Raw genomic sequence first — 16,996 nt, forward strand, 5'->3', positions numbered from 1 at the left:
TTATACAATCAGTTGTTATACATTTTTTTAAGTATTACAAAAGAACTTCAATGTTTATTTAGAATGTTATTCTTATGTTTATAAATCATAAAAATTCCTATTCATTTATCGAAAGTTTCACAGACTCTTCCCCTCTTTTTCTCTTTTTTTTAGTTAAATGCGAACTGAATTATTAATAAAACTCAATATGAAAATCTCACTATTTTTTGCATTAAAGTTCATTCTTTTCGGTTGAAAAGTTTACTATTACATTTTTGGATTAAGAATTCATCTTTATTGGTTAAATAAGGTTATTATTTAGTTCAGAATTGAATTATTTTGTTCAGATCTCAACATTTTTTTTGAAAAATAATTTTTTTGCTTGAAAACTAAAAAATTGGATTAACATTCTCTTGATAAATTCATAAATTTTGTTGTTAAAAATTCAACTGTTTAGCTTCAGTTGCTTTGAAGATTTATGTCTTTCTGTAGAAATACCACCTTTTTCTCAAAAACACAACTGTTTGTTTTAAAATTAGGCTGTTTCGATTTGAAATTAACTTTTCTCGTGCAAATTTAAGGGTTTTGTGGAAAACTCGTATTTTCGGCTCGAAAGATCAACAATTTGATAGAAAATTTAGCCATTTGGTTGAAAATTATGTATTTTGTTCAGGATTCTCCTTTTTTTGGAAGAAAATCCATTTAAAAAAATTTTTAAATGTAACTAATTGGTTCAAAGTTAATCTGTTTTAGTCGAGAATTTAAGTCCTTTTTTGAAAATTCGTTTTCGATCGGTTAAATCCAAGGGCTTTTTATTTTAAATACATTTTTTTTAAATTTCAGCTAATACATTTTTTGTTTGAAAATCATATTTTTAGGTTGAACATCCAATTCTTTGGTTGAAAGTTGAACTACTTTTGAAAGAGTTCCATTTTTCGTTAAAGATATATAATTTTAGTTGAAATTTAAAAAATGTATTTATTTTACTAAAAATTTATCTATTTCATTGAAGGTTAAACTGATTTTTTACAAATTCACTTTTTTGTTTAAAATTCTTATTCTTAGGTTGTTTTTCTGAAAATTATTATTTCTTTAATTGAAAATTCATTTTCTTAAATAAAAATTTTATTATCACATTTTTTATTAGAAATTGACCTTTTTTAGTTTAAAAATTAAATTATTTAGTTAAAAAATTTTAGAAGCGAAAAAAACAAACTAAACATTAATCAAATACAATACGGACTATTATCACATTCATTGCTGAAATTATTATTGAAAATTATTTAATTGTTCGTTTAAAAATTGATGTATTTTGTTGAAAATTCATTCTTTTGGTATAAAATTAATCTCCTTGATTGAAAATGCAACTATTTGATTAAAAGGTAATATATTTTGTTGGGAATTCAACTTTTTTTAATTTAAAGTGAATATTTTTTCTGAGTTAAAATATCAACTATTACATTTTGGATTGAAAACTCATGTTTTTTAGGTTGAAAATTCAATTACTTTGTTCAAGTTGAACTACATTATGAAAAGTTCATTTTTTCGTTAAACAAACATAACTTTAGTTATTTTCTTTTAATTAATTTATTTTACTGAAAAATCAACTATTTTGTTGTGAATGCAACTGATTGTTTAAAAAATCACTTTTTGTTCAAAATTCTCATTTTCATGTTATTTTGCCGAAAATTTTTTCTTCAATTAAAAATTAATTCTCTTAAATGAAAATTTAATTACTAAATTGTTTATTTAAAATTGACTTCTTTTAGTTTAAAAATTGAATTATTTAGTTAAAAATTTTTAGAAGCGAAAACAAAGACAAACTAAAAATTAATCAAACACAATACGGACTAACATCACATTCATTGCTCAAATTATTTATTGATGTATTTTGTTGCAAATTTAACTATTTTTTATTTAAAGTGAAAATTTTTTGTGGTCTAATATTGACTATTACATTTTTTTGTTAAAAATTAAATTACTTGGTTCAAAGCTGAATGCATTTGTTAATTCATAAGAAAATTGAGATTTTATCCCCCCCCCCCACCCGAAAGTCTGAAGCTATTTTTTGGCCAAATTTAGCAGAAAAAATCAGGCATTCCTAAAATTTTCCTGTATGTTCTACTTCTTTGAGATCTAAAGAAATAATTTAAGTAAATAAATACTGTCACCAGATTAAAAGTGTGTCAAACAGTGTAAATAGTGTATTGAGTCCAACAGGAATTTAAATTCGGATCTATTTTTTATTTAATTTCGTAAATTGTAATTTTACCTTCATCACACCAACCAAGTTTTCAATATCACTCTCAATACCTCGTGCAACACCCGGATATTGAATTTTAATAGCTACCGGCTCTCCATTCAGAAGAGTAGCATGATGTACTTGACCTGCAAATTAAATATTAATTTTGTGTACTCAAAACTTGTTGCCAAATTTGTAATATAAAATTACAAACCGATTGAGGCAGCAGCGAAAGGTTTTTCGTCAAAAGTTGATAGTTTACTCCTCCAATCGTGGCCTAATTCACTCGCTAGTACTTTCTAAAATAAATAATACAATTTTTATTAGTTTTAATAAGCCTTAGAAATTTAAATTTACTTGAAGGATCATTCTTGAATTTAAATTGAAAACTTACCTCGACTTGCCACTTAGGCATAAAGTCTGCACTTTGTCTCACACGTTCAAAAGCTTTTTGTAACTCAGGACTGATAATACTGTTGTCTTGAATACTGAGGATTTGTCCAATTTTTAAAGCAGCTCCTAATAAATTAATAAATGTACATGTATAACAGACTCCTCAACCCAAAATGTTATCAAAATAGGGAAAATAATGCGATTTTGCATGAAAACAGAGGGACAAATTTTTGCAATAAAAGTAATGTATATGTACAATATTAAATTTATTGTGACAAGGCTTTAATTCGAAACATATCGAATTTCTAACAAAATAATTTAATTTTCTATAAAATAATTGAATAATCAAATAAGAACAAGATCAATTTTAATCAAATCAAATGGAATAGTTATATTTGCAGTACGAAATTAACTTTAACAACAACAAAAAACGAATTTTCAAGAAAATACTTAAATTTTCAACTAAAGAGATCAATTGATAAATTTTTAATAAGAAAAATGAATTTTTAAGAAAGAAGTTCACCTTTCAACTAAGTAGTGGAATTTCCAATCAACAAAGATGAATTCTTAACGAAAAATGTTGACATTTCAACAAACAAACTAATTTACTTTGGAATAAAAAACAGTTTAATTAAATCACAAAAGAAGAATTTTCGACAAAATATTTGAATCGTCAACCAAAACACATTATTTTTTAACCAAGCAGATATATTTTCAAGTAAAAAGATGATATTTCTAATAAAAAGACAAATTTCCAACAAGAGTTGAATTTTCAACCAAAAAAGATTTTCCAGTCAAGAGAGAAAAAATTTCAACCAAATTGTTCAACTTTTCAGTCAAAAACGATAATACGCTAAAAAATAATTGAGCCAAAATTAAACGAAAAAAATAAAAAATTAAAAACAAGATTCAATCAAGATGTTGAAAAGCAGTTTTCAAGAAAACAGATGAATTTTAAAGCCAAAAACAAGAAATTTCTACAAAACATTTGAATTTTCAACCCGAAAATATCCATTTGCAAAGAAGAGTTAATTTTAAACCAAATAGTTGAGGTATTAACTAAAAAAGATACATTCTCAACCAAAAATGGAATAAATAAATGTTTTAGTTCAAAAAATGAATTTAAAAAAAAAAACTTTCAAAATAATTAGTTAAATTTTCAATCAGAAAGGAATTTTTAACAACAAAAGAAACAAAAAAACACAAATACCTGAGATGAATTCTCAATAAAAATGTTGAATCTATAACAAAAAATTAATTTGTTCAAGTAGTTGAACTCTCAAACGTTAATTTTCTAATAAAAAGACAAATTTTCAACAAAATAAATTGATTTTGAACCAAATCGTTAAAATTTCAATCCAAAATAAAATTGGTTAAATTTTTAACAACAACAAAACGAATATTAACTAAAATGACGAATCTTTAATAAGAAAAATCAATTTTGAACAAAGGAATTTAATTTTTAATTTTTTTAAACCAATTCTAAACGACAATTATAACAGTTGATATTCTAATGTGATATGATTAAAAGTTTACATAAAAAAAGAGAGTTGAAATCAGAAAAAAAAACATTTTCAACAAAATAGTTAAATCTCCAACTAAAACACATTAGTTTTTAATTAAACAGTTAAATTTTCTACTACAATAATCGAATTTTTAACCGAAAAACAGAATTTTGAAACAAAACATTTAAATATTTAAGCCAAAGAGGGGATTTTGTACAAAACAGTTGAATTTATAAAAAAGTTGACTTTTAACGAAATAGTTAAGTTTTTAACTAAAAACGATCAATTTTTAATCGAACAACGGACCAGTTAGGTTTTTAGTTCAAAAAATTAATTTTCAACAACAAAAAACGATTTTTCAACGAAAAAGATGAATTTTTAAACCAAAAAGAAGAATTTTCAATAAAAGATTCATTTTTAACCAAGAAAGATTTTTCAGTCAAAATAGGAAAAGAATTTAAACCAAATTGTTGAATTTTAACGCCAAAAAGGCGAATTCTCTACAAAACAGTTCAATTTTCTAAACAAACATGAATTTTAAACAAAAAAGTTAATTTTCAACAAATTAGTTGAATTTAAAAATCAAAACGAAAGTTTTCAGGTAATAAAATTAATTTTCGATGAAGAAAAACCGAATTTTAAACAAAATAGTTCAATCTTCAATCAATAAAACGTATTTTTTACAAAGTAGTTCAACTTTCAACCAAGTTATTAGTTGAATTTAAAACCAAAAGATTCATTTTCTACAAAAAGACAAATTTTCAACAAAAAATAAACGAATTTTCAACAAAAACGATGAGTCTTTACCCAAAAAATTAATTTTCAACGAATTAGTTCCATTTTCAAGACAAAATGATTAATTTTCAATCGACAATGGGATAGATAAATTCTGAGATAGTGAAATTAATTTCCAGACAAGAAAACGACTTTCCAACAAAATAGATCAATTTTCTACCAATATAATCAGTTTTTAACAAAGTAGTTCAACTTTCAACCAAGAAGTCGAATTTTCAACAAGAAAAAGATTATTTTTTAACAAAACAGTTTCATGTTCAACAAAATAATGAGATTTTCAACCAAATAGTAGAATTTTTAATCAAACGAGAGAAATTCTGAACTAAAAATGTAATAGTAGACTTCAAAATGAAAAAGAATAAATTTTTATCTAAAGTAGTGTCATTTTCTTACTTGTTTATATTAATTCAGTTTGCATATAAGCAAAGAAACGAGAAAAAAGGGAAAATTCTTGAAAATAGGGGAAGAAATAGGAATATTTTAAAAACGGGGATAGAGGAAAAAGTGTGATGTCTAATATAGTTATTAATTAATCAAGTGAAATGTGATTTTCGAATTAAGAAAGATAACTTATATTTGAATTTTACCTCTTACTTTACACAATGTTGAAACGATTCTCTCAGCATTTGCTTTTGTAAGAAACATACTGTCAAGAGTTTGTCCCACACTTTGATCTTTCATTCCAAACGTTCTACGAGTATATTCTGCCAAAGTTCCAAAACCAAGGCCAACTCCAAGGGTTCCGAAACTTACCATCCTCTGTAATCTGGTGGATGGAACCTTTCGTTCTCTAGCATTTGACGAAAGCTTTTAAATCAGTTATCAACAATTAATAATTAATCATTTCTTAATGAATGTTGAAAAAGAAATAAATTACTTACTGTTTGTCTCGGTTTGATTGTAGGTTTAATATTAGGCTTCACAGAATTTTCAGAATTATCAGGAAATTCTTCTGCTTTAAGATTAAGATTCTTCTGCTTTGCTTTTTCATTCTCAACTTTTTGATCATCTACTGAAGGTATTTTCTGTTGAATCTTTTTCTCATGTTCGAGTTCTAATTTTCTTAACATTTTCTTATCTTTATCTGAAAATTCTATTTTGGGAATTTCTTTATCGAGTTCAGCTATTTTTTCAATCTTCTCCTTCACACTAGAATATTTTTTTGGTATATTCGCAACATCGTCTTTTTCGTTAACTTTAGCAGAACTTTGAACGGTTTCTACTTTTGTCTCACACTTTTTATCAATTGTAATCGGAACTTCTTTTGGGTCCTTCGCCGGGTCAAAGACTTTTAATTTTTTTCCTGTGAAGTTCGCTTCGTAGTTGATTGGAGCGCCCAAGATATCACTCGTTTTAACTTTTGCGTATTGAGTGAAACCTTTTTCCACCACTAAAATTCTATCGAGGAGGTCTCTTGTTTCTTTTGCTACTGATTCCTTGAAAAATATAAAGTTTCATAAAGCACAAGTGCAAAAAAGAAAGAAAAATTACAATATTACACATGATTTTAAATTAAAATTTAAATGGTTCTCTTATTTCAAGATATTAGTATCTTCTACTTTCTGGGATTAGTTTTTTTTTCAACGAAAACTGGAAACTTACGGGAACCTTACTTGGATCTATACTACTCAATTTCTGTTTCAAATTTTTGAGATTTTCTTCCGCTCCTGATACCAAACTGGAGTTTTTCAGTAAATGTTTTACACAATTTTCTTGCTGTTTTACAATCGCATTAATCACCAACTTCGCACCACGAAGTGTAGCCATTATATCGGAACAACGGCCCGCCATGGCTAAAATAATTAAAGAATTAAAATTATTTTAGCAAAATAATAGTTTTTAAAGCAATTGACAACATTTCGAAATTCTTTCAAAACAGAGGAAATAGGGAGATTTTCACGAAAATAGGGAAATAATAGAAGAATCCATTTTTCAACCTAATTTTCAATTATAAAAATTAACTTTAAATGAAACAGTTGCATTTACAATGAAACATTGAAAGTTTTAGCCAAATAGTTGAATTTTTAGTCGAGAAATATAAATTTTACATATATTTTATATATACAAATTTTCTATAAGGTAAATTTTGTATCCTAAAGGATGAATTTTATATCCCAAATACGAATTTTGAACCAAACAATTAAATTTTTGAACAACAATTTTTGATCAAATAGTTCAATTTTCCACTTCTAAAGTTAATTTTCAACTAAATAATCGAAGTAAAAACATTAAACTTCAAGCAAGAACAGTTAAATTTTCAGCCAAATAGTGGAATCCTTAATCAAAACAGATTAGTTCTGAACTAAATATTAGTATTTTTAATCAAACCATAACATTTCTACCAAACAGAGATGAATTTTCAACCCAGCAGATGGATTTTCAACAAAAGTTGAACTTTCAACAAAGACGAATTTTTTAGTCAAAGAAGGAAAATAATTCCAATCAAATTGTTGAATTTTCAACTAAAAACAATCAGTTTTCAACCGGAAATGGTATAGTTAAATTTTTAAAAAATTTCAATAAAATAATAAAATTTTCAACTAATAAAATTAATTTCTCACAAATTATTTCAACTTTAAACCAAAAAGATTATTTTTTTAGTAAAAAAACATTAATTTTTAACAACAACAAAATAATCAGTTTGAAGAAAATAAATGATTTTTTAACCCAATAGTTCAATTATCAACTGAAAAAGATCAATTTTCAACCAAAAATGGAAGAGTTAAAGTTCCGGTTAAGAAATCAACTCTTAATTTTAAAAAACCGAATTTCAATAAAAAAGGTAAATCTTCAACAATAAAAAAAACCCAATTTTAATAAAGTAGTTCAAATTTCAACCAATTTGTTTAATTGTTAACCAAAAAAGACAAAGTTCCAAAAAAATATATGAATTTTTAACCAAATAGTTGATTTTTCATCTAAAAACGATGAATTTTGAAACAAAAATACTATAGTTAAATTTTCAGATCAAAAAATTAGTTATCGACTAAAAAAAAATTCAACAGAATAGTTAAAATTTCAAACTAAAAGATAAATTTCAAAAAATTATATTAATTAATTTTTAACAAACTTTCTATCAGGTTAGTCGAATCTTTAACCCAGGAGATTAATTTTCTTTTAAAAGACGAGATTTTTAAAAAATTCAGGTATAAATGAATTTTAAACTAAAAACGTTAAATTTTCTACCAAAAAGGACGAATTTTAAACAAAATATATCAATATGAATTTTTTAAAACAAAAAATGAATTTTCAACAAACTAATTGCATCATTACTCAAACCTGATTAGTTTTTAACCAAATCATAGTATTTTTAATAAAAAAAAAGATAATATTTTTACCAAAAGAGATTAATTTTTAAAACAAACAGATAAATTTCCATCAAGAGTTTCATTTGTAACCAAAAAAGAATTGTCAGTCAACTAAGGAAAATAATTTCAACGAAATTGTTAAATTTTCAAGCAAAAAAGGCAAATTATCTACAAAAAGTCTAATTTTTAAACCAAAAAAAAGAATTGTTAAATTTTTAGAATAAAAAATAAATTTTCAGCTAAAAAAAATCATTTTTAACAAAATAATTAAGATTGCAAGTAAAGAGATAAATCTTGAAATAATCAAATTATTTTTTAACAAATTAGCTCTACTTTTAAACAAGAAGATTAATTTTTTACCAGGAAAAGATCAAATTTCAACAAAATAAAAGAATTTTTAACCAATAAGTTGAATTATGAACTAAAAACGATAAACTTTCGATTTTTCATTTTTAACCAGAAGAAAGAAAAGAATTTTCAAAAAAATAGTTCAATCTTTCGCATTAAAAAAAATAAAAACAAGAAAAAGGGAAAGTTTCTTGGAAACAAGGGAAAAAGAGGAATTCTTTAAAAAGGGAGAAAAAAGGGAAAGACTGTGAAGTAGGGTGGTCCAAAAATTCATAAAAAATTTTGTGTGCAAACGTTCGTGCATATCGCCCAGACTTTTGTTCAAATTCACAAAAAAATAAATCCATTTTTCACATAAGAAAAAAATACGGTTTTATAAATTTTATTCAAAATCGATAGTATTAGCCGAATCGAGTTGAAACTCCTCATTTCTCTTCACAAGTAGCCATAGAATACGAATAAAATATTACTGTTTAAATATCGCACTTAAAATTCCGTTTTATGGGGTCCAAAAAATTCCCGTTCGTGAAAAAATGGGATTTACGAGTTTTCGGCGCTAATTATGATTTTCTTGCTGTTTTAATAATGCAAATTGCTTGTAATACATAAAAAATACTACTTTATATTGACAATTAGATTTTTACATAAATTGTTTAAACCATTTATTGTTTTAAGCAAATTTTCACTTAGAATAGGGATAGAAAGTCGCGGTTTTTTAAAATTATCCACTTTTAGTCCAATTGCCAATTAATATAAGGTAAGTTTATTAATGTCAACATAAATAATTGTTTAAACAATTTATCATTATCTTTGAATAATGATAGAAATTGCTGTTTTTTCTGCAATTTTCAAAGTTTTGTCCACTTTTCACTTGAAGTGAATTAATATTTCATTTAATTTAGTAAACATAATTGTTTAAGCAAATGGTTATTGTTTATAGCTATCCGAATCTATATTTATACTAGATAGCTGCTTTTTTTCTGAAAGTTTTAACTTTTGACCACTTTTCAATTAGAGCGAATTAATAAATAATTCAAGTTAAGAAAAATAATTGTTTAAACAATTTATTATTATTATTCATTATATTCTCTTTACTTAATGGCAGAAACTAAAAAGTCAAACAAGAAACAAAAAAATTCCCGAAAAAAGCAGCTTCCTAGCGATACTGTATGAGAAGACAGTTATAAATAATAATTAATTATTTAAATAAGCATGTTTGTTAACTTGCATTAACTAATACTTCACTAAGTAAAAGCAGACAAATAGTTGTGAATTTCAGAAAAAGTCGCACTTTTCTAGCATTCTTCAAATTGAATATTATTAAAAATAATAATAAATTGTTTAATCAATGAATTTTAATGACTTTAATCAATTATTTAACTCACTCTAATTGAAAATTGGACCAAAAGTGGACTTTTTTTTAAACTGAAATATTCTAACATTATTCTAAGAGAATATTATTAACAATGATAATAAGCTGTTTAAAGAATTGTATTTGTTACCATTAATTGTTACCTCACTCTAATTGAAAAGTGAACAAAGTGGAGATTTAAAAAAAAAACACGACTTTCTATCTCTATTCTACGTAAAAATTGCTAAAAACAATCATATATTGTTTAAACAATTTATGTCAACACTAAATTATCAGTATGAAGCAATATTTTGTGCATTACAAAACTGCAAAAAATCTGAATTAGTGCCAGGAACTCGCTAATTCCATTTTTTCACTTATGGGATTTTTAAAAAAATACCATAAGACTGATACAATTGAATACTGATAAAATGCTATGACTAGGCAAAATATTCATTTTCATTTTTCATATCAAAATTTCAAAATACAATAATAATCGAGGAAACGACTGACAAAGTCACAAAAACAAACGCACCTCAAATACAAAACACATTCATTCTTAAAGGCAAATAAAGTATAAGATCATTTTCTCACCTGTAGTTTTCCTATTTTTCGTGACTTAGAAGACTACTAGGATGTCAAAATTTCGTAATAGTGAAAGAAAGCATTATTTATTCACTGGGAAATATAACTTTAGTCCTTGAGATTATATAAGTGAGGTTATGTATCGGCATCGGACACACGAGATTTATTCGGAAATTCTGAGATGTTTCACGAGTTTTATTATATGCACTTTATTATCCAAACAGAATGAAGATTTTCAGTTATCTGCTCAATTCATAATATGCTTATAACAACTAATAAAACTGATGCTATTGCAGAGATTATGATGTGAGTGCGCATAACTGTTTTCAATTTTAATTCAAAATTACGCAATTTCGAAGAGTTTTAATGTAAGAAAAACATTAGGTAATCAACTGAATATATATGTTTTATCTAGTCACTCTCATTTTAGGGAAAAGTTCACAATTGTAACTTCATTTATCAAATTAGTTGATCGACTCAGATTACTCAAAACGTTCACGTGGATATTTTGCGAGATATTTTTTCGACTGCTGTAGCAGACGACAACTTAGCGGTTGTTCGCAGTAAACGTCAACTTTAGCACGTTTTGCAATAGAATAATTATAAAATTTTCGAATTCCGATCATTATTACTAATTGTGTAAAACAAATGATTTTATTATTATATCCTAATAAAATCGTATCATAAAAATTAAAAAAACGGCGTTGATTGTAGAAACTTGGAGTCTGAAATGTGTTTCTGTAGTAGATAATTATTAGTTGATAACATTTTTTTCGCAAGTTTAGCATTTTTATTTCGGATTTTATCTTCATTAATATGAGTAATATTTTGAAAGTTTATAAAAGATTGTTGGCGAAGTTTCCACTGGGTATGCAAGCTGTACAAGCAGGTAATTTTCAATTTCTTCCTGTTTTTTATGTAAATCGAAATTGTTAATCGCCGGTACTAAAGTATTATCAATAATTAAAACTAATAACGTATAATATAATATAAGATTAATAATATAATATATCAATTTAATAATAATATGTATACTTTTTGAAAAAATTATTTCAATTTTTTAATATTAATTTCTATAATTATTTTTCTTTCATTATTTCCCTATCATTTTTCCTACAATCGTGAACAAAATTATAAGGAATTCATTTGTAGGTCTACAATGATTTTCTTATAATAATTTTTTCCCTTTTTTCATAAGGCATTATTTGAAGGGGTGCAGTAAAGAACTAGATAATCAATATTTTTGCCTAAAATGAGTTTTTTGCATTAAAAATTCTTTACAATTTAAAAAAAATCATGTTTTGTTAAAAGGATTTGTTCGAAATTTCATTTTCAATGTAGTAATAAAATGATTAGTAATTCAAAGCAAGATAACTCACTCTCTTTATGCACGTCTCCTATCTTCTTTTTTATTTTGAGTGCTTAACCTCTTACTTTTTTTAAAACCTTTTCGTGACCATATTCCTCTTCCTAATAGTTTTTTTATCCAGTAACATAATAAAACAATTCTTTTTTCAAAGAAAAGGATCCTAAATAAAAATATTTGCCACGTTTTTCAGCACCAAAGTACCAATAAAATTCTTACCTGCAATCTTAAATCTTCATTTTCTACAGAAAGCCACTTTTACCAGTCTTTTCACTTAACTTTATGCCTTGCGATCAGAAACGATATTTCTTAAAATTATTATCGTTCATTTATAAAATAAAAACATATACCTTTCTCCTTTTTATAGATCGTCAAGATAAATCTTTTATTTTCCCGGAAGAGAATAATTCTCCTTTATGAAAACTTTTTTATTCTTGTTCAGCCTCCTCATATCTGTAGACAAAGTCTTTATTGTTTTATTTTTAAATTTAAAAATATATTTTTATTCACTATCTAAAGACGATTTTCAAACCTCATGCAATTGGAACCTCCAAAATCTTGAATGATTTACTCGGAAGTGATTAATTTGTTTTCAAACTAACTTTCTTCCAATTTAGGAACTTCATATCTCGAGAATAGGTTTTTATTTTTTTAAACTAAAAGTTAAAGTTTCTTAGTTGAAAATTTATGTATTTTGTTCAAACAATTTTCTTTTTTTTTTAGAAAATTAATTTTATTCTTTGAAAATGCATGAATTAAGCTGAAAATCAAAGCTTTGGTAATAACAACAATCTACTTTGCAGAAAATTCAGTGGAACAGTAATTTTTTGTTGAAATTAATTTTTGTGGTTGACCATTTTTGGTTTTAGTTAAAAATGTTTTGGTTAAAGGTTTAAATATTTTCTTGGAAATTGATTTTTTTATTAAGAATTTATTTTGTTTTTTGACTGAAGACTTAACTATTTCATTTTTTGCGAAAATTTGTCTTTCTCAGTTGAAAATTCACGTACTTTGTTGATCTTTCGTTTTTTTCCTGAGGAAAAATACTATTGTTGCACGGAAATTGATCTTTTTGGTTACAAACTGAACTACCTTGTTGACAATTCAGGTTTTTGTGTAAAATTCATGTATTTTATTAAAAATTCGTATTTTTTCATAGAAAGACAATTTTCCTGCTTGAAAATTAATTTTTTTAAATTGTTTTTTTGTATCGAAATTTAATTTTCTTAACTAAAAATTTAACTATACCATTTTTGTTTAAAAATTGGCCTTATTTAGTTAGAAACTCATGTATTTTGTTAAAAAATGTATCTTTTACGGAAGTAAATGATTTTTCTTCGTTAAAAATGCATAATTTTGACTGAAAATTCAACTCAATTGTTAAAAATTCGTTTTTTTTTGTTGCTGAAAATTAACTTTTCAATTAAAAATTCAACTATATTTCATTTTTAGTTGAAATTATTTTTAGTTAAGAGTTCAATTGTTTCGTTGAAAATAGAATTCTTTCGTTAAATATTCACCTTTTTCGAGTTCGAAGGTTTTTTATTTTAGTTTTAAATGGTCTGGTTACAAATCTATTTTCTAAAAAATTGATTTTTTGATTAAAAATGATTATTTTCTTAAAGTGAAAATTTAACTATTTCATTTTCTGCGAAAAATTGTCTTTCTTAGTTGAAAATGTATTTATTTTGTTGACATTTCGTTTTATTACGAAAATTAAGATTTTTCCATAAAAATTTATCTACTTGGTTGAAAACTGAAATGTTTGGTACAAAATTCAACAATTTGATAAAAAATTCGTGGATTTTGTTAAAAATTCTTCTTTTGTGGCAAATTAATGTTCTTAACAAAAAATTTAACTTCCATTTTTTTTTAAAATGCATCTTCTTTAGTTAGAAATTCATTTGTTTTGTTTTAAAAGTTGTCTTTTTCCATAGTAAATTATTTTTCTTGGTTGAAAAAGCATAATTTTGACTGAAAATTCAACTATTTGGTGAAAAATGAATTTACTTTTTTGGAAATTCAACAACTTTGTTAAAAGATAATTTTTTGGTTGAGAAGTTAACTACTATTTTCTTATCAGTTTTTTTCCGATTGATAATTTTTTTCCATTGAAAATGTAACTGTTCCATCTTTCGGATGAAAATTGATCTTTTGTAATTGAAAATTTAACTTTGTGGTTGTAAATGTATGTATTTTGTTGAAAAAATTTCCCCCCTAAATTTGGTTATATTTATCAAATTAGTTTTTTTTGTCTTTCTTAATTTAAAATTCATGTATTTTTTTAAAAGAATGGACTTTTGTATAAAATTAAGATTATTGTTTGAAAAATTATTTTGTTGGTTAAAAACTGAACTATTTATTTGAAAATTCAGCTATTTGGTTAAAAAGTCATGTATTTTGTTAAAAATTGGTATTTTTGGTAGAAAATTAATCTTTGTGCTTGACAATTTTTTGGTTTTTTGTTTTTTTGGAAATTGATCTTATTTGGTAAAATTTGTTGTTTTTTTTGGTTGAAAAGTGATGTTTTAATTACAAAAAATTTAGTTGAAGATTCAAGTATTTGGTTATAAATTAGTAATTTTTGTATGAAAGTTCGGCTACTTTGTTAAAAATTCGTCTTTTTTGTAATCTAGTGTAATCCTATAGAATCTGAAGTACTCATAGATAATCCAGAGTAATTCTGTATATACAGTTAATTCCCCATCGATAAAAATAATAAATACAATTCATAATACAGACATTTTATTTGAAAACTTTGATTTGCTAGGTGCATTAATGGCAGTAGGAGATCAAATAGCACAGCATTTAGTTGAGAAAAGAAGTTTTAAAAATCTGGATTTCGGAAGGACTGCACAATTTGCTGGAATAGGTTTCTTGCTTGTTGTAAGTATTAATTAACTCTAAATAATTATACGACAATATTTTACTAGTATTTTCCTGCAACTTTGGCTATTATTTTTCAAATGAGGATAACAACTGTAAAACGAATTTTTTTTTATATCTGATAATATTAAAGCTTCTCTTTGATTTTATTATTTAATTCAAATTATGTTTAGGGTCCATCGGTTAGAATATGGTTTGGAATACTCGACAAATTCATTGGTTCTGCAGGAACATCTGTCGCTCTAAAAAAAGTCATGTGTGATCAACTTTTCTTTGCACCCACATTCATCGCTATTTTAATAACAACAATTGGAACTTTACAAGGAAACAATATTGATAGTATTAAAACGAAGCTGCAGAATGAATATCTCGAAATTCTCGTAAATAATTACAAGGTGAGTTTACTTATTTTCCAAAATTTAATTTTAAAAATATAACTTCTGTGATTTAAAATATTTTTATTATTATTTTAGCTCTGGCCGGCTGTTCAGTTGATGAACTTTTCACTTGTTCCTCTGCAGTACCAAGTATTAGTAGTTCAATTTGTAGCTCTTATATGGAATACCTACATTTCTTATAGAACTAATAGAGACTTTCTCGTAGAATAGCCATAATTCTCTTAGAGAAGTCAAAACATGATCTGAAAAACTTTCCCCGAATGTAGATAATTTTTGTACAGATAAGAGTATTTTTACAAATGTGCGCCGAATATAACCACGTAAGTTCTGAAACAGTATGTATGACTTTTTAAGTTTAAAGTATTAAAAATATCCCAAAATAAAATAAAAATGTCATTTTTAATAATATCCAACTGTACTCCGAGATAGTCTAAATGTTCTGAAATATATTGAAATATTTTGAAATATTCTAAAATCTTTGTGAAATCTCTGAAATTTTTTTAATCTTTGGAAAGATTTTGTAACTTTTCTCAAATAGTTCTTTGCTCATTTAAATATTTTGGAATATTTAAAATCTTTCTTTAACCATTGAAATCTTCTTGAAGTCTACAAAATTTATGAAATATGTTGCAATCGTTTATGAAAACTTAAGTCTTTTGAAATATTTCTAAATTTTCGTGAAATCTTAAAAATTTTTTGTAAAATCTTTAACATTTTTATAAAAGCTTTGAAATATTCTAAAATATTTTGAGATCTTTGAAATATTTGATACATTTTTTAAATCTTCGAAAATATCTTGAAATCCTAGTGAAACCTTTAAAATCCCTAAAAAAATAGTTAACATCTTTTAGAATCTTTGTAAAATCTTTGAAATTTTTGAAATCTAAAATATTTTGAGATTTTAGCAATCCTTGTGAAATCTTTGCTAAATTTTGAAAATCTTCGCAAATATTTTGAAATTCTCGTGAAATATTTGAAGTCTTTTCAAATCTTTGAAATCTTTTAAATTTTTGTAAAATCTTTTACATTTTCTTAAATCTTTTGAGATTTTTGAAACCCTTGCTAAATGCTTGAAATCATCAAAATATTCTAAAATGTTTCGAAATCTTTGAAATTCTAAAAAAACTTGAAATATTTTGAAATTTTAAGAATCATTTGAATCTTTTAAATCATATAAAACCTTTAAAATCTTCTGAAATATTTTGTAGTATTATCTTTATCATATTTTTGAAGTCTTTTGACATTGTGAAAATATTTTTAAATCTCTTAGAATAGTTGAGATCTTAGAACTTTGGAATCTGAAATTTTAGAAATCTTTGTTAAATTTATGAAATCTCTTAAAGTATATCGAGATCTTAGAAATCTTTGCTAAAGTTTTAAAATCTTCGAAACTATTTTGACGTCCTATTGAAACCTTTTAAAATATTTGACATTTTCGTGAAATCTTTAAAATTTTTGTAAACTCTTTTAAATCTTCTAAAATATTGTGAGATTTTTGAAATCTTATGAAATATTTTGAAATCACTTTGAACTTTTAAAATCTATTTGAAATTTTTGCTAAATTTTGTAAATCTTCTGAAATCTATTGAAATCTTCTAATTTATTGGAATCTTTGTAATATTTTGAAATCTATTGTATTTTTTTTTAATCTTAGTGAAATTTTTGTAAAATCTTTAAAATCTTCTAAAATATTTCTAAACCCTCGCGAAATCTTTGAAATATTATGTAATATTATCTTTATCATATCTTTGAAGTTTTTTTACATCGTTGAAAAATTTTTAAATCTCTTAGAATAGTTGACGTCTTTTGGAATCTGAGATTTTAGAAATCTTTGTTAAAT

At 24.7% G+C, this 16,996-nt stretch overlaps 2 protein-coding genes across 5 annotated transcripts in view; one reads left to right on the forward strand and one right to left on the reverse strand.

The window, feature by feature from the left end:
• The window catches only part of LOC117167104 (atypical kinase COQ8B, mitochondrial), a 16,643-nt gene extending 5,787 nt beyond the window's left edge, over window positions 1-10,856 (reverse strand). For both annotated transcript variants that reach the window (XR_004466354.1, XM_033351750.1), the window contains exons 1-7: window positions 10,516-10,856; window positions 6,517-6,707; window positions 5,796-6,350; window positions 5,502-5,721; window positions 2,616-2,740; window positions 2,436-2,520; window positions 2,252-2,367 (exon numbers count right to left, since the gene is read on the reverse strand). Coding sequence is in view for 1 of the 2 variants with exons in the window: in XM_033351750.1 (XP_033207641.1) it covers window positions 2,252-2,367; window positions 2,436-2,520; window positions 2,616-2,740; window positions 5,502-5,721; window positions 5,796-6,350; window positions 6,517-6,705 (1,290 nt within the window). In the remaining variant the exon portion in view is untranslated. The remainder of the gene's footprint in view (window positions 1-2,251; window positions 2,368-2,435; window positions 2,521-2,615; window positions 2,741-5,501; window positions 5,722-5,795; window positions 6,351-6,516; window positions 6,708-10,515) is intronic.
• Window positions 1-15,540, forward strand: part of LOC117167106 (protein Mpv17) — a 27,298-nt gene extending 11,758 nt beyond the window's left edge. The window contains exons 1-4 of one of the 3 annotated variants that reach the window (XM_033351758.1): window positions 10,546-10,812; window positions 14,643-14,758; window positions 14,932-15,153; window positions 15,232-15,540. In XM_033351758.1, coding sequence (XP_033207649.1) covers window positions 14,651-14,758; window positions 14,932-15,153; window positions 15,232-15,366 — 465 coding nt within the window. In that variant the 5' untranslated portion in view covers window positions 10,546-10,812; window positions 14,643-14,650 and the 3' untranslated portion in view covers window positions 15,367-15,540. Of the gene's footprint in view, window positions 1-10,545; window positions 10,813-10,942; window positions 11,396-14,642; window positions 14,759-14,931; window positions 15,154-15,231 lie in introns of those variants that run through there. The other 2 variants (XM_033351757.1, XM_033351759.1) reach the window with 2 other exon arrangements.
• Window positions 15,541-16,996: the final 1,456 nt, after the last annotated feature.

This window comes from Belonocnema kinseyi, chromosome 2 (genome assembly GCF_010883055.1).
Source record: "Belonocnema kinseyi isolate 2016_QV_RU_SX_M_011 chromosome 2, B_treatae_v1, whole genome shotgun sequence".
In the NCBI taxonomy this organism is placed as follows: Eukaryota; Metazoa; Arthropoda; class Insecta; order Hymenoptera; family Cynipidae; genus Belonocnema; species Belonocnema kinseyi.